Consider the following 24352-nt stretch of genomic DNA (forward strand, 5'->3'; position numbering starts at 1 on the left):
CCAGGTCTTTTTGTCTGGGCCCCTGTATCTCTTCTCCTTTTCTCCGTGCACTTGCTTTGTTCTTTGTCTGCAACTGGCTTCCTCTGATCTACTTGCATCTGGGTCAGAGTGCAGTCTGAAGATGTACAGGTTTCGAAGGTGCAAGCCAGGGCGGCACCCAGCCCCTTTCCAAAGTTTAGCTGCGGAAGGGGAGAGAGAGACAGTGTGGCCCCTGGAGGGAGATATGGCTCCAAGGAGGGCTGGTTGGCTTGGTTGGTTTTTGGTAAGATAGGAGAGGCGGGGGCTTATTTAACCGGTGATGAGAAAGAGCCGGAAGAGAGCGAATGGGTGGAGATCCCAGGGGGGGAAGGCTGCCTGCTGGATGGGCTGGATGCGGAGCCCCAGTTGGGAGGAATGACCTTCTGCTGTGCTTGGCGGGAACTCGGGGAGCATGGGGTGATATCAACAGCCTTCAGCTGTGTCTGCTGAACTGTCACAGGAGACGGAACTGTCCGGTGGCATGGGCCTGCGACACCGATCAGAGACCTGCGGCGAGCAGGTCTGGTGGATGGGGACTGGAGGAGCGCGGGCTTCCGTCCACAGCTGCTCTGGGCTGGTCCGGTCCTCTGCCCACACTCATGCTGGGACACGTACGCGCACACACTCATTTCTAAGCCCAGGACTTGCAGCGGACTGCAGCGTCCTCACCCATGTTTAATGTTGGTGCTCTAACTTCCGGTGTGCTGGTAATTGCAGGTGGGGGCCTTTGGAAGGTGATTAGGGATAGATGAGGTCACGAGGGTGGGGCATCACGTTGGGATTCGCATCCTCATAAGAAGGGACAACAGAGACCTTGCTTCCTCTCACTCTCTCCCCAGGCCAAGTGAGGAATGAGAAGGCAGCCGCCTACAAGCCCGGAAGCGGGCTCCCATCAGGAACTGAGGCTGCCAGCACCTCGATCGTCGCGGACCTCCCAGCTTCCGGAAGTGGTAGGAAGACTCGTTTGTGGTTTAAGCGATGCACCTGCGGCGTGTCGTTGCAGCGTCTCGAGTAGGCTTGGCCTATACATGCCTCAGTCCCCCACGTGTGCACACAGGTTCACATCAGCCCAGCTTGCCTGTACCTGTGTGTCCACACCCACGTGTTACACACAAGTACGGACGCAGGGGAGAGCAGTGCGCATGTCCACGTGGTGGCCTGCCCCCTTCTCCCTTCCACGCCCATTCCTGAGCCACAAGCATGGCTTGAGTTCTTCATTGCCATTTATTGGACCCTCCCATGGAAGAAAGGGGTGGGGAGCAAGAAGAGGAAGCTGTCTTTGTTAGGACTGAACCAGGGAGCCCAGGGGACCTCAGAGGAAGGGGACTGGAACAATGGGGGAAGGTGGCCAGTGGGGAAGGGCTGGGCTGAAGGAGGGTGAGGGCAAGGGTGGGGCGTGGGAAGGCCTGTGGCCGAATCTTTGAACTGGCCAGGGCTGGGGGCTCCGGTGTGGTGAAGATGTCCTCAACCAAGCTTTCAGAAGACTGTGTTCAGGAGCATGGATGTGCTCAACACCGCCCGCCCCCCGCCCACGGCCACCCCCCCAAAGGTGTCCTCAGAGCCCAGAGGCAGGCAAGGACCTGGCAAGGATTAGTTTCTGGAGGTCAGGGAAAGGGGGGCTCAGTTGCCCTCAGCTGGGGTCCAGGCCTGGTCCAGAGGGATCCTCTGGGATGTTTTTTCCATTTCTGGTTCCCGCTTTGGTTCCTTTGCCACCAGGACCTAGGGAAAGAGATCTCAGGAAAAGCCCCCGGTCTGGACCTGCTTCCCCAGCTAGGAGTTCCAGGAGGACCAGAAGCAAGGGACTGACCAGCTTTCCACGTCTTCAATAGTCTCTGGCAAGGGCTGATTGAGGGTCTCAGGCAGGAAGAGGGCAGCCCTGCCTCCCAGGAAGGTGATGGTCCCAAATATGACTTTGGGGATGAAGGGCTGCCACTCCCCTGTGATCTTCACCAGCGGGGCCATCATGCTTCCCATGTGGGTCCCCAAGTTGCCAATGCTCATGCCTGTTTGCTGGGGAGAGTTCAGAGTAGGGATTGGCAGCCTGTGTGTGGGGCCCCTGGGCAGGGGGCTAGAGGATGCTGCGATCCCACCTGACCCTGTATCTTTTGGCTCGGCCAGCCCCAAGCCCTGCACCTACCGAATGACCGTGGGGTACGGCTCGCTCGAATAGAGGAAGAGGCAGCTGAAGGAGCTGGACAAGCATCCCCTTCCCAAACACAGCCAGGGCTGTCCTCAGGGTCGGCGAGTCTGCAGACGGAAGAAAATGTGATGGGCCTCGGACTCAGGAGCACCTGAGTGCTGAGTGTTCTCACTCTTCAGCCGACTTTGTCTCCCTTTTTGCTTTGGCTGCTGGAAAGCTCAGGTCTAAATATAAAGCTGAGTAATGGTCCCTCGGCTATTTCTAGTGCTTTACAGGCTGTCTTGCCGCCTTTGTGTTTTTCCCCGGCTCTGGTTCCCTCCTCCCATATTTTGTTGTATATATTCTTGTCCTAAAATATCTCAAGTTCCTTTGGAAGGATATGGGCGTATCAACACACAAACATCTATATAGAAGTGGCTTTTCCAAGGTCGCAGTGGAGTAGGTGATGGGGGCTTCCCTGAGCACTGAACCCTGTTGTTTTCCCATGCCAGCTTGTCCTCTGTAGCGATGAGGGCTTGCCAGATCCCTGAGCAATTCCTCGTACTGTCCAGACACCGCCACACTTTACCCAGTTTGAGTCAGATCTAGAAAGGAGCTTCGATATCATCTAGCCCAACTGAGTTATTTTCTAGATGGGAGACCTGAGCCCCAGAGAGTGCAGGGACCTGGTTAAGGTAACACAGAGATTTAGAGGTAGAGTCTGCAGATTTGGAGTCCCTGGCACCCCACTTCCCAGCCCGTGGCAGCCCGTGTCGTCCACTGACATGCTGGCCCTCTTTCAGAGGGTTCTGAAGTAGCTCCAGCTTCTCACCCGAGGGCAAAAAGATGAGAGCCAGGATGCACCCTCCTGCCAGGAGTAGACCACTGGCCAGGGTGCTGTGTTGGCCCAGATGGTTTATGGAGAGGAAGTGGATGAACTTGGCCGGGAAGTCAACCCCACCAAAGATGAGCTGGAGGAAGTAGAGGTTGACTCCAAATTCTGCCACACTCATAGCCAAACTGTAGTAGGCAAAACCAGTAGAAAACCTGAGGGGCAGAGAGGGATGGATTGGCACCAGCAGCCAGACAGGGGTCTCTCCCCCCACTGGTCATTGGGTCACCAGGATGACGAACGGTTTCGTTTCTTATCCCAACTGCAGCTGATTGGTAAGGGCTGATTGAGTGCTGTTTTGAGCTCTCTGGGATTCTGCCTGGGCTCAGCGCCAGGATTGATTGGTTATGCCTGACGTGGGTGTGATCTAGGGTGTGGTGGCAAAGATGTCCCATAATTGCCTCCAGAGAATATCAGGACTGGCAGGACTCTGGGAGACCAAAGGAGGTAGTAAATGATCTTCCCTTCGTCGGGTAAGCGTTTAACATCTAGAATGGGAGAGGTGAGAGTCAAGCTGTGCACATGGGTCCGATGCCTCCCCTTTCCCTCTGGGGCTCATGGCATCCCCTTTGAAGTTCCTGGACAAATTGGACCCTATTCATGTAGGGATGGAGAAGGGCCTCAGAGCCAGGTCACAGAAAGGGCTTTGAAGGAGCCACAGATCGTCAGACAGAAAGAGAAGACTAAGGAGAAATATGATTTCTGTCTTCAAGCTCTGGTGGCCAGTCTTGCTCTGTGGGGTCCCAGAGGGCAGAGCTGGACTGGTGAAGGCAGTGACAGAGAGGCATAGAATGGGGAAATTGCCATGGCACGATGTGAGCTGTGAGCCGTGAAGGGGTTTGGAGAATTTGCCTTGTGGACGGGGTGGGCGTGACCCAACAGGGAGGCAGACCCTGATGGCTGGACCTGGGTGTGTGACAGGGACATGAGCAGATTTCCAGGGTTGGGGCTGGGCTGGGGCAGCCAGGGAAGGGGGTCTCTGGACTCCTGGGCCTTCCCCTTAGGTGAAGCCACCACAGGCCTTGTTCATTACCCTTGTTTGGCAGAGGTGCTAGGGTGTGGGTAGGGACGGGTGGTGGGTTACCAAGCCAGGGAAAGACAGAAGGTCACACGGCACAGGTCGGGTGTCCGGAAGAGGTCAGCTACGCTGTACTTGGCCTTGGCCAAGGAGATCTCCTTCTGCAGGCTGCGTTTGAGCTCCTTGGGGAAGAGGTAAGGGAAGGGTGCCATTAGTGACCAGCTGGTGGGGAGGAGGAAGGAGAGAGGGAGGTGCAGACCTGGTGCCTCTAGAGAAGTTTGCTTGGGACATTCAATGTGATGTTAGCTCGTGAGCAGGGAAACAGAGGCAAAGGAGGGTTCCTGCTCCATGCCATAATCCCTCTCGGTTCTCACCTCCACGGTGAGTTTTTCTTCCTCTTCCTTCTTGCCATTGAGGGCAGCAACCTGCCAGAGTATTTTCAGAGCCTTTGAGAACTTTCCAGACAGGACCATCCAACGTACAGACTCTGGTATCCACCTGGGTTCCAGAATCAACTCACAGTGGCTCCCCCCCATGCCAGAAGCTTTTTCTTTTTCTTTTTCTTTTCCTTTTCTTTCTTTCTTTTTTTTTTTTTTTTTTTTAGGCACTGGAAAAACATCAACAGCCAGGGCCAAGGGGTAGGAGGTCCAGAAACCCAAGCTGTTTCGCTGCAGATTTCATGGAATTTAAACTTGGCCAAGCTTTGCACCTGGACTGCCTGCAGCCAGCACAAATTCTGGGATTCTCTTTTCCCCCTTCCAGAAGAGCCTTTCCTCTGCCCCCCTACCTGGGCCACTTGTTATTGCTGGGTGTTTTCCTTAGCCACGATCCTTGGGCCTAGGCCAAGGCAGGTGGGTCCCGGGGAAGGGACAGCATGTTCAAGGCTAGACAGCTGGAGGGTCCTGGACATCCACCTCCCTGTTCTTCTCTGGGCCGCATTCCAGGGTGAAGAAGGGGGCAGGGAGACAGTCCTGGGGCAGCTTGGGAAGGTGCCTCAGGGTAGGGTGGGAGCCTAGGAAATGGATTTGAGGACCCTTGGATTCTGCCTGCAAAGGAGGGATTCTGCTGTAGCATGAGCACCGCATGGGGTCTTGAGATTGGCAGGTGGGCAGACAACCTCACTGTCCCCACCTCCGGGCTGTACTTTTGGGGGTTGGTTTGCACTGAGCAGACCCTGAGTGTCAGTAAGAGAAGACGAGCGGAGGCAGAGGTGTGGGGAGATGTGAGGAATGATGTTTTAAAAACATCTGGTCTCAGGGGGAGGCACCTGGGTGGCTCAGTCGGTTGGGCCTCCGGCTTTGGCTCAGGTCATGATCTCACAGTCCGTCAGTTCAAGCCCCACATCGGGCTCTGTGCCGACAGCTTGAAGCCTGAATCCTGCTTCGGATTCTGTGTCTCCCTCTCTCTCTGCCCCTCCCCGACTCACACTCTGTCTCTCTCTCAAAGTAAAATAAAAACATAATTTTTTTTTTTTTAAAGTCTGGCCTGGGGACGCCTGGGTGGCTCGGTCGGTTAAGTGTCCGACTCTTGATTTCGACTCGGGCCATGATCTCACAATCGTGGCGCCCGGCGTGGAGCCCGCTTAAGATTCTCTCTCTCCTTCTCCTTCTGCCACCACCCGCCCCCTGGCTCCCCCTGCAAAAAAAAAAAAGTCTGGTCTGAGGTGGGATCAGCTGTGGTTGTGGCCTCCACAGGCACCTAGGATCCGGCTCCAGCAAGGTCCTGGGGGAGCAGATACTGATCAACCTGCCTCAGACCATTGGCCCAGCTGACAGCGGTGGCCTCTCGGGCTCAGTACTACCCTGTCTTGTTTCTGCCCCGGCGGCCTCCATGGCTCTGCTCTGAGCAAAGTCCTTCTCCCAAACACCACAGCCAGGACCTAGACTCCATTCTCCTCGCCCCGAGAATAGTAACCGTGGCCTCCAATCAGTGAGCCTTCCTGTGAACCAGGCCCACGTAACCCTGGGTGACAGGCATTATTATCTCCAGTTTGCCTAGGAAAATCTTGAGGCTCAGAGTGGGTGAGGCTTGCCCCAAGTCACAGAGCGAGGAGGCCTGAACTCTCGACCGTATCCTGCTGACCATCTGCCCTTATTTTGCCTCCCCTACTCTCTGCTCCTTCTCTGCTCCCATCCCAGGCTGTGGACATGCCCTGGCACCGCCCTGGACCCTCTGCCCACCCCTCTCTTTCCGCAAGATTGTCCCGCCCCCTCCAGGAGATTCTATTCTCATTTTCAAATGGAAACCCATATCAGTTCTGTGTCTTTTTGTGTAACCCTAGGGGATTGCTTCACTTCTCTGAGCCTCAGTTTCCTCATCTGTAAAACAGGACAGTCACATCTCCTTCACACAGAGATGCCGTGAGGATCGGGATGACATAGGGCGATGCCTAGAACAGGGCCTTGCACGCAGTAAGTGCTCAATAAAGGGTCGCTCCAAGATGTCATCTCTTTTCCTGAACTCATTCATCATTTCCTGTTCTTTGGCCCCAACTGCATGTCGGAGACTCAGTTCCTGTCTTCAACGTGTTCTTAGGTTTGACTTACTGATAGTGAGCTCTTGACCTCTTTGGCGTCTCTGACCCAGACACCCCAATTCTCCCGGGTCCCAGGTTTAAGCTTTCCTTTCCATAAAAGAATCCGTAAAACCCCAAGTCCAAGACGGTCCCCAACTCTGTGGATTTTTTCCTTCAAAATGCCTCTCAGACTTGTCCCTGAGGCTCCTCTCGCCCACACGGTCATGTCCCCTCGGTCACTCATCCCCTCCCACTTGGGTTGGTCCTTGTGTGCTGTTGTATCACACACAGGAGCTTGGTCAGGACTTTCTGCACCACAAACATGTCTAGAGGCATTCTCTGTCCCTCACACGAAGTTGAGGCTACTCTTCTTTCTGTGCCCTCTATGGCCTGGCACCATACCGTCCATCTCAACGTACCCCCTTCCTCCACCGCAGGCAGCCCCTGGATGCCCTCCAGACACCAGCCCATGCAGCATGCCTTTGTGCATTAATTCCTCCTCCTCCTCCCTGGAATGCCCTTCCTGACTCTGGGACAGGGGTGTCCTGGGACAGAGTCAGCCGGCTTGGTCAAGCGTGGGCTCCCTCTGTTTGGCCCTGGCAGGCATAAAGAAGGAGATGAAGAGGTGGGGGCCACATACCATGACGACAGGAAGAAGGCGAAGAAGGAATGGACACGGTTGACTGTAGCCAGAGCCACTGGCGGATGGCATAGGCAAGATCCGTCAGAAAGAACGGACCGCTGGTATAGAAGTAACCAAGTAAAGTTGATATGATGGCCCGCGTCTGGATGGACACACGCTCGACACCTGCAGGAGGATCCCACGGACCAGATTAGAATCCTGCTGGGCCTTGGGCACCTCCCTGTGAAGGGGCACCAGCTCCTGCCCACCCCCTATCAGCTGCTTGATCTGACTCTGATCCTAAGGGTTCATCCCTCCGATTTTACAGATGCTGTGACTGAGGCTCAAGAAGGCAGGACTCGGGGCACTGGTGGCCCAGTCAGTTAAGCGTCCGACTTCAGCTCAGGTCATATCTCGAGGTTCGTGGGTTCGAGCCCCGTGCCAGGCTCTGTGCTGACAGCGCAGAGCCTGGAGCCTGCTTCGGATTCTGTGTCTCCCTCTCTCTCTCTGCCCCTCCTCTGCTCATACGCTGCCTCTCTCTCTCACAAATAAACATTAAAAAGAAAAAAGAAGGCAGGACTCAAACTTAGGTTTGTCTGACTTCTAAGATCACACTCTTCTTTTTTTTTCTTTAATTTTGTAAATGTTTATTCATTTTTGAGAGAGAGAAAGAGAGAGAGAACGAACGAGCCAGGGAGGAGCAGAGAGAGAGAGAGACACAGAATCCGAAGCAGACTCCAGGCTCTGAGCTGTCAGCACAGAGCCCAGCATAGGGCTCAAACCCACAAACCACGAGATGATGATCTGAGCTAAAGTTGGACGCTTAACCGACTGAGCCACCCAGGTGCCCCCCCCGCCTTTAAAAAAATTTTTTTTTTTTTTTTTAAGTAATCTCTACACCCAACGTGAGGCTCGAACTTACGACTTTGAGATCAAGAGTTGCAGGCTCTCCTGCTGAGCCAGCCAGGCGCTCCCCCGAGCCCACACCCTCAACTGCCTCTCCAGAGGCAAATGACTTCCCCTGTTTTGCCTCAATGTCCTTATCTATAAAATTAGGACAACAGTGTCACCTACTTGTGGGCGTGGACTGAATGGGTCAGGTGCCTGCCAGAGTGTCAGGCCCAGGGGGAGTCCTCCGTATTGATAGTTGCTGTTGTTGTCATGCTGGGGGTGGGGTGGGGGTGGGGGCTCTGAGATCCTGGGAGGAGCAGCACCTTACTTGACCAAGGTCATAGGGAGCCTGTGTTGAGCCCGGCCCAGACTCCACTCTCTTGGCTTCGGGCTGGGCCCACCCCCCCAACACCTGTTCCCCCTTCCCGTGTGGCTCACTCAAGATAACGGGGCTCAGGGCCATGCCTGTGTGCTGCAGCCACTCAGGAAGCTGAAGATCATGTCGACGTGGAGGTTGGGGCTGAAGGCTGCACAGGAACCACTGGCCACCAGCAGCAGGTAGCTGCTGGTCAGGGTCAGTTTGTGGCCAAACCGGTAGCTCAAGGAGAGCAAGGGCTGAGTTAGCCGAGGCAAGGCGAGCTAGCTGAGACAGTGACTCTGCAGGTCTCAGGGCAAAGGGTTGGATGCCTTCCCTCCCCCCTCCCCTCCCAAAGGGCCAGGCAGGGCATGGAACTCCCTCTTCAGACAGAACCTTACTGGTAACTGCTATTTTGGGGGGACAGGTTTGCAATTCCATGTTTGAGTTAATGAGTGATCGCCTCTACCCCCCGCTTGGTGGCCTGAACAGAGGTCAAAGGACTTCTTGTCTCCAAACAGTCCACGTGCCCCCTCTCCACTGCCACACAGCCATTACATGGTGTCTGAGGACCTTGAGGGTTTCCCCCAGGGTCTGAAGAGGTGGGGAGACGCAAGCTGCAAGGGCTTTGGGGCACAGAGAAGGCTGTGGCCTGGAAGGGCTTGGGACGTGCCCGAGGTCACACGGGAGGGACCATGATTCCTGTCTCCCCCAGCTTTCTTTGGCTCTTCGGGGGTGTGTGGGTGGTCAGACTGAGGTGGGATGTCCCCATAGGCAGTGTCTCACTTGTCAGATAGATTTCCCGGCACGATCCCCCCAATAACTGTGCCTGCCACGAAGAGAGACTGGGCCACCTCCTTGAGTTTGCTGGAGATGCCCGCGAAGTCCCACTTCACAAGAGAAAGGTGGTCCAGCCTGACTCGGGCCAGACCAGCCATCCCAGCCCCCCTCAGCCTGTGCCCCACGGCGCCCGCCCACACCTGACTTCCCTGAGCCTGGCCCCCTCATCCCAAGAGTTATTTCTGCTTTCAGCCTGGCCTAGGCTTTGGGGTCCCTAACCCATGATGTGTGATGATAATTTCTCTCCCAGCATGTGTGGCCTGTCGGAAGCTTCTAGAGTCTACTTGGCTGTCGCGGTCGCACCCGGGTCTGTTCTCAACATCTTCCCTCATCCCCTCCAAGCTTGCCCTCACCCCGTGGCTCCCTGCCTGTCTCTGCTTCACCTTACACACCCAAGGTCAGTGCTCATCCGCACCCTAGATCTCTCCCTCTCCTCCATGGGGACAGCGCTCTATTGTTGCCATTGTGCTCCGTCCCGCATCCTCCGTCTCTGTCTCTCAAGTTCTCTCCTTCTTAGAAACTCTATCTCCTCCGTATCCACTTCATCTCGACCTTCCCTTCAAAGCCCAATCTCTTGAATGAGAAGCTATACTTGCTATCACCCCGTCCCCATATCTCAGTTCTGCCCCCACCACTCCGCTGGAACTGTGCTCGCCAGAGCCACCCGTGATGTATTTTTCACCAAGCCCAATGGAACCTTCTGTAGCCTGACGTGCCCTGACCTTTGGAAGCCCTTGATGTTGCTAACGCTGATCCCTCCCTCCACCTGGTTTCCTCACCCTATTCACCCCTCCTCCTTCCCCTCGTGGGCTCCTTTCTCTCTACCCCTTCCAGATTCTCCAGGGCTCTTCCTGGATTTTCCTTTTTATCCGCTCTCCCCAGGAAATGTCACCTGTTCCTATGGCTTCCATTTCTGTTTTATGAGGAAGACTCCAATCCATATCTTCAGCCCAACCTCTCTTCTGGCCTCGAGACAGTAGATTCAGTTGCCTTCTTGGAAATTCTACCTGGGTGGTGTCTCACGGTCACCTCAATGAGACTTGTCACCCACTCCATGCCGGGTCACAATCTCAGTGGCTGGGAACCCTCCTTTGCCTCATCCCTCTCCGCTATACCGTCATTCCATCCTGGAATCTTCTATTTCCACCACTACTGTCTTAGTGCAAGAGTAATGATAGCAGCCAGTTTTTATGGCGGGCTTAAAATGCACCAGGCACCGTCCCTAAATACGCACTTTCCATGTTTTAACATCTTCAGTCCTCACAACAACCTCATGGTGGGGCGTTACTGCCATTATCATCCCTGTTCTACAGATGAGGAAGCTGAGGCCCAGAAGTGATTACTGCATTGATCTTCAGACAGGCCTTGCAGCCTTTGATTTCCGTTCCTCCTCACCATTCTTCCCCTGCTAACCAGAATGACTTTCTAAAACCACTCAGTGAGGTTCCTGTCTTGCCTAAGGCCCGCACTGGCTCCCTCCTGCCCCGTGGATAAAGAGAAAGCTCTATTAACACAGATTTATAAATCCCTCATGCTCTGGCCCCTGCCTACCTGTCTGGGCTAATCTCCTGCTAATCCCCAACACGCACCCTTTGTCCAGCTATCCTGAATTACTTGTGTAATGAAGTGGAGAATGTCATTGGCCAAAAATGCCTCACAAGAATGTTTTGGATGTGAAATAGTGTGGGGGAAGAACCACACATCCCAGGGAGCCCTTTCCATTTTCCTCTGCTGGAAGTGAGGGGGATGGGCCTGGACGAAGACCCCAGGTCCGCAGGATGTCTCCACGGGGCCCAGCATGGCCAGCAAACCCAGCGGGTTCTTCTGGCCGAGAAGGGAGCCTGTGCAGTACTTGTGGGTGACGTAGGAGGGAAAAGGGTAAAGGAGGAAGTGAGGGGGTGTGAGGAGGAGACACCCAGTGGGTGTCTAGAGAGACTTTTGGTACTTCGTGGCATGCTGTGGAAAGCTCCTTTAGGAAAATCTAAAGGGAAGACCTGCTGTCCCCCCAAATCCATGCACTGCCCCACCCCCCTTCCATAGTAAACAGTACATTTCCCAGGTGACCCAGTAGTTGAGTGGGGCCATGCAGTTCTTGACAATGGAAGGTGAGTGGAAGAAGACATGCTTGTTACTTCCATCTCATTTAAGAGAGAATCTTTGGCCTGGACTTGCGTGTTTTCTCCCTTCCTGTCTCCTGACCATGAGAGCAACTCTGGGAGCCGCGTGTCGAAGATGGCAAAAGCCACTATCCCTCTGGGTCCCTGAACGACCCTATGGAGCAGAGCCACCCCCCCCCCCAACCTGTAATTCCCAGCTCAGAGCCATTGCATGAGAAGAAGAACCACTTCTATATGGTATAAGCCATTGAATTATGGTTGACTCTTTTGTTATGGCAATGTAGCCCATCCTAATACATCCCACAAGAAGTGGAAAATGGAAATTCGATTTCCCCTCCCCCCAACCTCCAGGTTATTTAGTGCCTTAAGAAACCATTCTGTCTTGGGGCACCCGGGTGGCTCAGTCAGTGAAGTGTCGGACTCTTGATTTCGGCTCAGGTCGTGATCTTGCAGTGCCTGAGTTTGAGCCCCACATCAGACTCTGCACTGACAGTGTAGAGCCTGCTTGGGGTTCTCTTTCCCTCCCTCTCTGCACCTCCCCTGCTTGTGTTCTCTCTCTCTCTCTCTCTCTCTCTCAAAATAAATAAATACATAAACATTAAACAAAAAAAAAGAAAGCATTCTGTTTAGACCACGAGAGGGTCAATGTCAGACCCATTTGGATTAGCTTAAGGCTGTCTGCCCTTCTCCACTGAGACCAGATCTGCTGAGTCTTGGTTTCTACCATGGTACTTGTGGTCACTGTAGGCATCAGCATAACTGTCACAAGCTAGTTTCTACCCGAAAATTGAAGTAATTTACAGGAAATACCATTCCTAAAATGGACTTTGAGTCATGTTTAAAACATGCCCTGGGGCGCCTGCCTGGCTCAGTTGGTTAAGCATCCTACTCTTGATCTCAGCTCAGGTCTTGATCTCCGGGTCATGAGTTCAAGCCCCATGCTGGGCTCCATGCTCGGTGTGGAGCCTACTTAAAAAAAATGATTGAAACATGTCCAAATCCTTCCAAATGGCCCACAAATCCCTGCAGAATCTGCTCCCAGATTTATCCCTGTTATCTCTCTGCTCTCATTTTCTGCTATCTCCCCATATACTCCACTGTACTTGGTCTTCTTCTTCTTCTTCTTCTTCTTCTTCTTCTTCTTCTTCTTCTTCTTCTTCTTCTTCTTCTTTTTAACTTTTTAGTGTTTATTTTTGAGAGACAGGGAGAGACAGAGCATGGGCAGGGGAGGAGCAGAGAGAGAGGGAGACACAGAATCCAAAGCAGGCTCCGGGCAGTCAGCACAGAGCCCGACGTGGGGCTCGAACTCACGGACCGCGAGATCATGCCCTGAGCTGAAGTCTGCCGCTTAACCAACTGAGCCACCCAGGCGCCCCAAGATCAGCATCTTGATGAGGGTAGAACGTCTAGTCTGTTTTGCTCATGACGGTACTCCCATTGCCTAGCACCGTGCCTGGCATTCAGTAAATGCTCGTGGGATTGAAGGAGTGAGCCTTCCACAGAAAGAGCAGAGAAATGGAGCACCTTAGTGGTTAAGACATACTGATGCCTAATGAGAGGTCATGGGGTTCGCACTCCAGATACTAGTGGGAGGCTGTTCACTTCACCACAATGGGCGTATGTCAGGATGGAGAGGGCCTAGGCTGTGTACGTAGGATCTATAACCGCGTGTGAGCACGACGAGCTGGAAAAACTTCACAATCGGACTGGAGAAACCTCTATGGCAAAGTGTCTACTAACTAGGGAATGGTAACATGAAGGTTTAAAGCTCAGAAGAAGGTGCTTTGTGGTGAACTATGAAAAACATCTTGGACTTCAAATGACTCTAAGTTGCCCCCAGAGACTTCGTGGCTAATAAAGCTCATCAGAACGGATGATAAAAATGTGGCCCTGCAGGTCAGTGCAAATCCACGGGGCTCAGACCTGAGATATGCGATCACAACGGTTTGAATTGTGTCCCCCCACAAAAAAAAGATAGGTTGAAATACTAACCCCAGTACCTCAGCATGTGACCTTATTTGACAAACAGCATTGTGGCAGATAAAATTAGTTAAGATGAGGTCATACTGGGGTAGGTATGGGCCCTTAACCCAACAGGACTGGCGTTCTTGTAAAAAGAGAAGATACAGACACGTAGGGAGAACATCATGTGACCATGGTGGCAGAGACAGGAGTGACGCATGTGTAAGCCAAGGATCACGGTCAGCCACCAGAAACTGGAAGAGGCAAGAAAGTGTTCCTTCCTAGAGCCTTGGGAGAGGGCATCCCTGCACCTTGATTTTGGACTTCTGGTCTCCATTTTAGAAATTCTAGGAAACAGACACACTGTGTGATTCTTCTTGTATGTTTGAAAGACCTGTGGGCTTGGTGGGTGGTGATAGGAGGGAGACTGGGAGTGGAAGAACATGGCAGTGAGAGAACCAGAACCAGAGAGAATTGGAGAGATTAAAACACAAAGTTTTCTGATGTTTGTTTTTGAGAGAGACAGCACGAATGGGAGAGGGGCAGAGAGAGAGGGAGACACAGAATCTGAAGCAGGCTCCAGGCTCTGTCAGCACAGAACCTGACGCGGGGCTTGAACTCATGAACTGCAAGATCACGACCCCAGCTGAAGTCGGACACTTAACCAACTGGGCCACCCAGGTGCCCTAAGAATCGGAGCGATTTTTAAAGGCATCCTGGATGGGCATTAAGGAGGGCATTTGTAATGATGAGCACTGGGTGGCGTATGTAACTGACGAATCGTTGAATTCTACTCCTGAAACCCAACACTGCACTGTATGTTAACTAACTAGAATTTAAATAAAAATCTGAAAAGAAAAAAAATAAATAAAGGCATTCTGGAATTTGGGGGTGGGGGGGGGAAAGGAAAGATACTTAGAGACATTTTTGGCATGCTTCTGTGTGGTGAGCTGTGCAAAACCCTTGAGGAGGCCTTGTTAAGAAAACCTATAGCTGAAGATTTGATTGTTCTTCAAGGTGTTGAGAGAGTGTGATTTATTGCTCCTTCGACTTTGACTCCAGACATAGGCTGGGCTACGTGGGGTCTGCCGCTTTAGTCGGGTTACGCTATTGCTGGATTCCGTAACAGCTCCGTGTTCTGTGTTCCTGCTTTTGTATTTGCCATCATCTCCTTATTCTAGAAATGTTGTCAGTCGTTCAGGCCCTAGGCACAGAACAGGAAAGTTCAAGGCCCAGAGGGGAATCACAGGGGTCTGGGGGGGAAGGGCCTGTTCGTCCAAGCCAACTCGGGCCTCTAAGGGCTGCAGGGTGGGTTTTAGGACCCTCAGACGGGAGAGCTGGGCACCCACAGGGCTGAGATTCAGTGATGTGGGAGCTGTGGGCTACGGCTGGGGGCCATCCGGAGCCCTCAATCCATGCTCCCCACACTCTCCAGACTTGAAAGAAAGGCCATTGTTTCCTCTTAATGAGGAATGAGTCCTAGTAAAGCTCTTTCTGAAAAATTCCAGCCTCGTCTCTGCTGAACTCAGAGAAAGGAATGTGTGGTCACCCCTGCCAGGAAAGCTTAGGGGATCAGAGGGGGAGGGGAACTTCCCTGGACCCTGGACCCTGTGCTGTGCTCTCTCACGTCACTGTCACCCACCATCTGTGCCTTCTCTGGGGGTGGGGAGGGGGGAAGCTCCTTATTATCCTGTTATACAGCTGAGGTGGAGAGGGGAGCTGACTCCCCAGGTCACTGGCTCTGGGGGGTGGAGGTGGGACCTGCATTCAGGCTTGCTGTTCCCATGAGAGGAGGGCTAGGTGGAAGCTGGGGAGTGTGACAAAGCCATAGGGCCCAGGTGAGCTGGGAAGAGCCATGACAGCTGACTCCCCTGTTACTGGGGGTCCCCCTATTCTTCTGGTGGGGACAACCCTCTTAGTTCTCAGGACATGTCTATTTTTTTTAAGTTTATTTATTTATTTTGAAAGAGACAGAGCATATGAGTGGGGGAGGGACAGAGAGAGAGAGAGAGAGAGAGAGAGAGAGAGAGAGAGAATCCCAAACAGGCACTGTCAGCACAGAGCCCGACGCGGGGCTCAAACTCACGAAACTGAAATCACGACCTGAGCCAAAATCAAGAGTCAGACGCTTAACCCACTGAGCCGCCCAGACGTCCCTCAGGGCATGTCTATTCACCATAACTGTGACAACAGCAGCCACAGCAGCCACTGACATTAGCTGAAGGCTCCCCAGGGGCTGTGCCCTGTGCTAATGCTTTCCTTGAATGGTCACACTTGGCTCTTTTCCTCCCTTTTACGGATGAGGAAACCAAGACTTCTGGCCTCATGACATTCCTAGTGAAGGGCAGAGTGAGGATGTGAACTCTGTTGCTGGGTCCTCGCTCACGATCACATGCTGTCCATCTGCGGGAAGGGCCCCTTGCAGAAGCTAACTAGGGTCACGTGGACTGAGGCGGTTGCCAGATGCTCCGCCTTTCTGACCACCGGCTGCTGGGGTGGGGGCGGGGCGCCACCTGCAGACCCTGCCTCCCCTCCGGAGACCCACCTGTAAGGTGAGGCCCAGCCATCGCTTTACCTCTGCCGCATGGGGACCTGAATCCCGCTCCACCCCACCCCAAGCAGGTGGAGCATGAATTTGCCACAATCAGAAAAATTGCTGTGTTCGTGTTACTGTCTGGCTGGGTCTGGCCACTGACACTTGCCTGGCTGGGCAGGGACCCCTTCTCTGGGCTCTCACAGCTGAGAATTCAGGGAGCCAGGCATGAGCCACACCTGACCCGGAAAAGGGTACGGTACCTTGAGGGCTGGTGAACCCCGCGTTTGCTGGGACGCAGATTCCCATGCCCCCAGGTGCTGGAATGGAGTCTGGGAACTTGGCCAGCCCACACTGGTGAAGTGATGCTTGACCAGGTACAAGACCTGCAACCTTTGCTCCTGGCCAGGCTCCCTGGAGTCTGAGGTGCACCCTGGGGAGGAAGCAATGTCTGAGTCACTCCTGCCAGGCTCTGACGGGGCATGGCTTTCATTCAGCGGTATCTGAGCACTTACTATGCGCCTAGCCTGGTGCCGGTAAAGATGGGTTAGAAAAACACCTTCCCCACCCTGGGGGAAAGTTGGATCTGTGAACAACAGCCTCCTGGGGCCACAGCGGACACAGAGATTGTGGGTGGGTTCATGCAGTCCTAAGGAGCCTGCCTGCCCGGGGTTCGACTCCCAGCTCCACCATTTATGAAATGTGGGACCTGTCCCTTGGTTTCCCCATCTGTAAAAACGGGACAATAAAGATGTGAACCTCAGCGTTGTTATAAGGATGAAATGAGTGCATGTGAGCAAAGTTCTTAGAAGCTTCTGGCATGGGGTGAGCACACAGTAATTGATGATTGTTATCTATGGCTCCCTGAAGGACTGTCATCTCTCCAGCTAGGTTCTGTGTCCCTGGAGGATGTGGATGGTGACTCTCACTCCTCTCTGACTTCCCAGGGACCCGGTGTACAGCAAGTCACCCGGACATCTGGAAACTTCTTTACAGGTATCGAGGTACCTTTGACTTCCTCCCCATCTCTCACCGTCACGTCCATTCGGTCTCTAAGTTCTCCAGATTCTGACTCCCCAAACTCTCTGGTGTCTATTCCAACGGTCCCTTCTGTTTATCAGCTTTTCCCTGGATCCCTGTGTCAACCTGCTAACTGGTCTGTCTGCCCCTGGACTAAAACTCTCCACGAGCCACTCCCTGCCCTGCAGTCAGAGTGACCATTCTTACAGGGTGATCTGAGCGTACCACTCTCCTGCTCAACACCACTCGATGGCTCCCTAGTGTCCGGGGACAGACGCTACACTTTCGTCTAGCATCCAAGCCAGGCCCTCCTCTTCTCCAGCCCCATATCTGGTGACCTCCATTCCCCATTGCTCGCCCCTCCAGCCTTCCTCTGTCTCTCGCAGAGGGATGTTTTGTTCTCATCCTGCTCCTGTGGCTGTGCATTTGACTCCACTGGTGCTTTGGCCTGGGGCACACCTGCTTACCTACTCTCTCCTTCCTCACACCCAGTGTGGCACTGCTAACTCCAGTTGGGCCCCCCTCCGGGCTGATTAGATGTCCCTATGCTGAGCTCCCAGAGCACTCAGAGTGCATAGAGCTCATACCCACTCACTCCACAAATACCTCAGAATGCCTCCTCTGTGTCAGTCACTGTTCTAGCTGCCGGGGATACAGCAAAAGCAGCTGGAAATCCCAGCGTCAGGGAGCTTGCGTGTCACGGTCAGTGGTCCTTGAGGGGTGGGTCTGTCTCCTCACTACAGATGGGCTCCTGGAGGGCAAGCAGGGAGCAGGTGCACTTTGACTCTGTGTCCTCAACATCACGCATGTAGTTGTTAGTAAATGTTGGATGCATTTCATGAGCTTGGCACTGGGGAGAAAGAGCAAGGGCGACAGGGGGGAAATACAATCCAGGGGATAGGAGAGTTGGCAAGTGTAACAGGTAGGCGCACAGCTCTGGAGCCAGGTGCCGGTGTTTAGATTCCTGAATCTGCCGCGTCCTAGTGGTGCGAACTTGAACAAGCTCCGCAACCCCCATGCGTCAGTTCTCCCGTTCTAATGCTAACTACCTTATAGGGTTGTCAGCAAGGTGAAAGGTGTTAATATTTATAAAGCGCTTAGAACAGTGCCTGGCACATAGTTAAGTGCTTTATAGATAAATAAATATTTATTAAACACATGAAAAGCGGTTATGCAGACTATGAACGTAGATAGTCTTGGCTTCAAATCCTACCTCTGCCCGGTCCTAAGCGTATGCAATCCTGGGAAAGTTGTGGAACCAGGCTGCGCATGAGTTTCCTTGTACGTGAACTGGAGACACTATAATACTTCCCGCTCTAGAACGCGGTCTCCTGGGATTCCAAGACACACACACACACACACACACACACACACACACACACACACACACTCTCTCTCTCTCTCTCTCTCTCATCCCCCCCCCGCCCCCCAACACAGCACGCCTCCAGCAGGACTGGCTCAGAGTAAAGACTTTGAAATGCACCTCTCCTAACGAGGCAAAAGCAACATCCTGCCCTTGAGGGGGCTCCTGGTCCCTGAGGGGAGAATGAAAACACTGGTCTCTGTTCATTGTTCAGATGCTATGCCCTCCAGGAAGGCTCCCTAGAATCCTGTGGTTCCTCCCTCTTTTGAACTGCCATAAACATGTATCCCCCTGTGCCTCTTATGGGTGTTAGCTTTAAATTCCAGTTCTAAAACTGACCAGTTGTGTGATACTGGACCTTCACTCCCCTTCTCTGAGTTTTCATTGTTTTGATCTGTAAAAGGAGGTAAAAATCACCTTCAACAAGGGGCACCTGGGTGGCTCAGCCGGTAACTCGGACTTGGGCTCAGGTCCTGATCTCACCTATTGTGAGTTTGAGCCCCGCATGGGGCTCTCTCCTCTGTCCCCCTCTCTCTCTGCCCCTCTCCCCGCCCCCCGAAAAAAGAAATAAACATTAAAAAAAATCACCTTCAACAGAACATCATGGTGAAAATCACAATGCCTGCAAAGCCTGCCTGTTTGTAGAGCCTCAATAAAGGATCTCGTTTCCCGTTTCTCCCTCCGCCTTTCTTCCTACCATGGTCTCCCGGCTGGCCCGTCAGTTCATTCGAGAGCCTGATTTTCCTCTGTGATTCCAGCAGGTGGCAGGGGGAAGACTCAGGGAATAAGTAAAGGGCTGGATGAATGGCAGTAACTGGGAGCAGATGAGATGATTTGGGGGTCTGCTCAGGCATTTTCAACCTTCCGCACGGTTCGCTCCCTCCTCCACACTCCCTCCCATCTTGGGACCTTTGCACAAGATGCGATTTTCCTCCCGTCCCTCGCTGCCTGGCTAACTCTTGCTGGACATTCTTAGCTTCAAAGTCACTTCCTCAGGGAAGCTTTCTCCAGGGCCTGTCCCCCGGTCCCCACACCCAGCCCTAAGGGACCGGACCATAGTCTGAGGTCACAGCCCTAAATCCTTTGAAGTTGTAATTTCTTTCGGTGCTACTTTGATGAACTGATGTTACCCCCCAGGGCTGCGGACCCTTTGGTAGCAGGCACAGGGCAGTTTTGTATCCTCAGACCTTAGTGCTGTCCCTGCCGCAGAAGGGGCTGCCTGTTGGAGACACGCTTGCGCTCTGAATGTGAAGAAACGACACTTTTTGGTTCGCGTGCTTCGGCACCCAGGTCCTTCCTCTCTGCCTGCCCAGCGCCCTGTCCTCCCAGTGCCCTGACTAGAGCCTCGCCTGTTCTCCCGTCCCTGAGCATGGCAGGTGTGGGTTGCGCGCTGTGGGCGGAGGAAGGAGGGTCGCCCGTGGACATGCCTCAGTGACAATGGAGTCCGTGGTGCTGGGGTCGTAGGCCCAGTCGTCCACGCATGGCTCGGTGCCCCCCTTGGGTGTCGTTGGGCAGGCTGGCGTTGGGCGGATATGTGAAACGGAGGCAGGTCTCGGGCTTCCCATCCGGGCCCTTGGGGAGCACCCAGGGCCCCGTGGAGGCGTTGGGGGGTGGGCAACAGTGGTGGGCAGGCGTGGTCGCTGTGAAGGTCTGCAGCGGGTTTGGTTGGCTGGGCCCAGGATGGGGAGGCCAACAAGACTAGGTTCAGGAACCGGAAGGGGCCCTTGCTGCCCATGTGGTCCATGAGCTCGGGGAAGGCCGCGGCGCTGGGCAGCACGAACCAGAGCTGCGGCGAGGCGCCTGGCCAGGGAGAGGGAAGTGTGCGTATGGGCTCTGTGTGGGTGTGTGGGTAGGTGTGGAAGCACAGGGAGAGGGCGTGCCAGGTGCGAGCACAAGCATGTGGAACCGTGTGTGTATAAATGTGTAAGGATGTGGGGTTCGGGGGGGTGTGTCCACAGATTTACACGTGGCTACAGGAGGACATACCCAGGGGCATGTAGAGGCCTGGGGCCACACGTGTGGCGTGTGTCCAGAGGTGTGGGCACAGGGGTGTCTGTAGGGATGGGTGTCTCAAGGTCGGAGTGTAAGGCGCAGCTGTGTGAGCTTGGGTGCGTCTGTTTGTGTGTGTGTGTGTGTGTGTGTGTGTGTGTGTGTGTGTGTTCGTGGCTGTGAGTATCCCTGTGCTCAGCCACATGGTCACACATGCTGCATGCACAGGGCAGTGCCGGCCACACAGCTGGGGCCAAGGGGCCTGGTCGTGGACATTGGCAACACGGGCCTGATGGTGGCGGGGGGGTGGGGGGCAGCGAGGTTAGGTGGGGAAGTTCCTGGTCGCCCTGAGCAGACACACAGGGTCAGCAGAGCCCAGGTTGCTTCCTGGGAAGGTCTCCCCAAGTCCAGAGCCTCTCGGCTCTTGGCTGTCCTCCTGGGGCTGGGTCCACCATAGGGGGGCAACGGAAAGGTCCCAGGCAGGTCCCAAAGGGAAAAGGGACTTGGCCAGTCATAGTAAGGAAACAAGACCTGACTTTGGAGGCTTCTCAGGGGTCTATGGTGGCCAGAGCTTGGGGCAGGGGGTGGGGGGTGTCTCCATTCTTCCTCGCTTGGTAGCTGGGCCTGGCTCCCTCCCGCGGGGCTGGTGGTTGAATGTGGCTGAAGCCCTTTGTCTGTCCCAGGGTCTGACAGCTGCTGTGGCTGGGCAGCTCAGCCCCAGGAGCTGTATTTGAGCCTTCCCCAGGGAGACTTATATAAGGCGAAAGTTGTTTCCTAGGCGAATGTTTCACTTTCTTTTGAGAATTAGTGGTAGTGGCAGGAAGAATGCTGTGGACCCACCAAGCCCAGCTTCCCCCCCCCCCCCCCGAAGGCTCAGGGCTCTCATCCGCTGGGCTCCCCCAGGTGGCAGGGACTCCCCTGTCTGAGTCTCAAGCTCAGGGGAACAGCCCTCTTTCATCTCTGCTCTCTACCTTCCTTTTGGGGACAAATTACTGTCCCTAGCGGTTTGTTCTTTTCTCCGAATTATTTTAATTATATAATGATGTTTTTCTTGCATACAACACAGGGAATACAAAGAGGCCAAAGACAAAACAAAATATCCAGCCTTCACCTGAGAGCCAACCCTTTGTGTGTTCTGAGGTATGTTCTTCTAGATCTTTCCTCATCAGTCACTGTGTTCTCACCCCATTTTTTTTTTTTTTAGCAGCCAACACGAGGCTCATTTAACCATACAGCAGCCCTGTTACTATTCTAAGTATTGCACATTAGGAGACTAAGGAACAGAGAGGTTAAACAACTTGCTTATGGTCTCCCAGCCAGGAAGTGACAGGTCAGGGGCAGTGGAACCAACATTTTCTGCAAAGTCTGTTGGGACACTGTCCTGTATCGTCCCTCCCTTAGCAAGGTCACCTTGGCTGGCTGTCCACATCACTCCTGCCTGCCTTTAGCTCTCTGGTTCTACCTCCAAGGGCTCTGGGGAGCTGCCCCACCCTGTCTGCTCTGGGGGCTAGTGAGGGGCCCACGTCAGGGTCCCCTTCTTGGCCGGGGCGGGGGCTTCCTCTTCTCCCCCGCAGCCCCCCTCTCCACCAAGGTAGGCATCTAGCTCCCCGGCTCAGGCTGCTCAGGCTGGCCCCCACTCCCTGAAGTCTCTGCCAGCCTCACCACCACCCCCTCCAGGGCAGGGTCAGGCCCGCAGCTCTGCTTCCCACCTGGGCCCAGCAGTAATTGACATTCTCAGAGTGGCCCGAGGCAGGGCGAGATCCGGAGTCATCAAAGGAAGATTAAATTATGCTCCGAAGCAGCCAAGGGGTTGTTTTAGGAAGGTTTTCGACTGTGAGGCTTGCAGAGAGCTGAGCCGCCTCTCCGAGCACCCCTGCTCTGGGCTTTCGCCCTCCGCGAGATTTTCCGGTTCCTAATTGGGCCTGGGTTATCCGTCTGTTTCTGTCCTAGTGCAATGTTGTTTAAAGGAGCCTGGTGACTTCCCACGGAGGCCGCTGGAGGTGAGCCAGAGTATAGATGTGCAAGCCCAGCCAGGGGCGGCCCCAGCCCCCAGTGGATGTGCTTGGATTCATGATATCTGAACCGTGGGCGTTCTCTTAGCCAGGGCCCCCCCAGGGGTTGTGTCCTGTACTTGCTGAATGACCTTGGGCAAATCACCTCCCTCTGGGCCTCTTGTCACTCTTCATTAGTTAGGTGGCTTAAAACACACACACACACACACACACACACACACACACACACACACACCCCAGAAAGCTTTTATTCAAACAATATATTGGGGTTGTAAGATCAATACATATAGCAGATACTAGAGGAGGTGGTCTGGCTAAAGTGGCAAAGGTGGAGAGGGCAGCCCCTTCATAACCCCCTCCAGCCCCAGCTCGTCCTTCCTTTTGGCACCTTCTGCCCCAGGCTGTCTCTTTCTTACTCTAAAAAATTTTTTTAGGGGCGCCTGGGTGGCTCAGTCGGTTCAGCGGCCGACTTGGGCTCAGGTCATGATCTCGCGGTCCGTGAGTTTGAGCCCCGCGTCGGGCTCTGTGCTGACAGCTCGGAGCCCGGAGCCTGTTTCAGATTCTGTGTCTCCCTCTCTCTGACCCTCCCCCATTCATGCTCTGTCTCTCTCTGTCTCAAAAATAAAATAAATGTTAAAAAATTTTTTTTAAAAAAAAATGTTTATTTATTTTTGAGAGCAAGAGGAGGAGGGGCAGAGGGAGAGGGAGACACAGAATCCGAAGCAGGCTCCAGGCTCTGAGCTGTTAGCACAGAGCCCGGCATGGGGCTTGAACTCACGAACCGTGAGATCATGACCTGAGCTGAAGTCGGACGCTTAACTGACTGAGCCACCCAGGCGCCCCAGATTGTCTCTTTCTGAGGCATCTCCATTATTTTACAGGGCCCATCACTTCTTCCTTGAAGTGACACTACATTGAACGTATTGAAATTAACTTGTTTTAAAGAGATGTGGCATTGGGAAATCTTACATGCTAAATGCATTTTTAGCTTGGGTTATGGAAATGCAGTTTCTTCCTTCTTCCTCCCCCCCCTTCCCTCTCCTTCTTTCCCTTTTCTCTTTCATGCTTTCATCTTTTGTTGGAACCTTTCCAGAGTGTCCTTTCAGGGACGCTGGGCTCAGCCAGTGTTCCCTGTTCTTGCTGCGTCCCAGCACAGACATGTGTCTTCAGCTGGAAGGGCCCAGGGAATCCTCGAGTCCAACATCCTCACCTTACCCGCAGGGAGCCAGAGGTTCGGCCAAGGAAGGAACACACACCTGTCCTCAGCGTCCCTGGAGGCTCTGCACGGCACAGTTTTTCTAAATCTGTGATTCGCTGAAGCAGAGGACACGCCATGACAGGTGAAACAGGGCAGGTCTTATTCTGCAGGAGCAGTGGAGGGACCGGGTGTCCTGGCCAATTACAGGGGTCACAGCGAACTTTCTGTGGGCCATCCACTCTCCTACCTACTCATTTGTTTGTCTGTTCATCTCTCCATCCATCCATCCATCCATCCATCCATCCATCCATCCATCCGTCCGTCCAACTGTCCGTCCATCCACCCTTCCATCCGTCCAATGTGCTTCATGCTTTGTATGCATGAGGCCCCATGCTAGGAGCTATGATGCCTGCCTGACCCTCCAGTCTGCCTGTCAGAGAAAACAGCAGCCCAGAAACAATTACAGCACAAAGGAGATTGGCCTCAGTGCCACAGGAGAGGTTCACGCAGTTCTTGCGGTTTCCAGAGAGGGAAAGAATGACGAGGTTTGATAGATCAGACTCTGGTGGGTTGCCCAGAGAAGGTGGTGTTAACACTGGATTTGGACCATCAGGAGGCAGAATCGGGAGGGACCTGCAGACCCAGGGGCGCGAGTGCAGGCATGTTTGGGGAAATGGGAGGGAAGTTGGATAAATAGCGTGGAGGGACCCTTTCTTCCCAACCCAGGTGGTGGCCTTGGCCTCAGGGGCTGGGACATGGCTGTGATAGTCTCAGAGGGGCTGATGATTCCCCTGAGGCTGTGGCTCCCCAGTGGAGTCATGCTCAAGTCCTGCCCAAATTCACTTTGTGCGGTCTGGGTCTCTTGCCGCTTGCAAAGGTTCCATCCAG

At 54.0% G+C, this 24352-nt stretch overlaps 1 protein-coding gene across 1 annotated transcript; it reads right to left on the reverse strand.

Annotated features, from left to right (window-relative positions):
* Positions 1 to 1638: 1638 nt before the first annotated feature.
* On the reverse strand, positions 1639 to 20261 carry SLC22A8 (solute carrier family 22 member 8). The gene is given in 16 exon segments (XM_042959634.1): positions 1639 to 1737; positions 1822 to 2028; positions 2152 to 2223; positions 2225 to 2265; positions 2970 to 3184; positions 4114 to 4229; positions 4422 to 4545; positions 7203 to 7227; positions 7230 to 7370; positions 8514 to 8546; positions 8549 to 8673; positions 9217 to 9320; positions 19693 to 19764; positions 19766 to 19943; positions 19945 to 20065; positions 20252 to 20261. Coding segments are annotated over 16 exon segments (1683 nt in total).
* Between the last annotated feature and the right edge of the window lie 4091 nt (positions 20262 to 24352).

This window comes from Panthera tigris, chromosome D1 (assembly GCF_018350195.1).
Source record: "Panthera tigris isolate Pti1 chromosome D1, P.tigris_Pti1_mat1.1, whole genome shotgun sequence".
Lineage (NCBI taxonomy): Eukaryota > Metazoa > Chordata > Mammalia > Carnivora > Felidae > Panthera > Panthera tigris.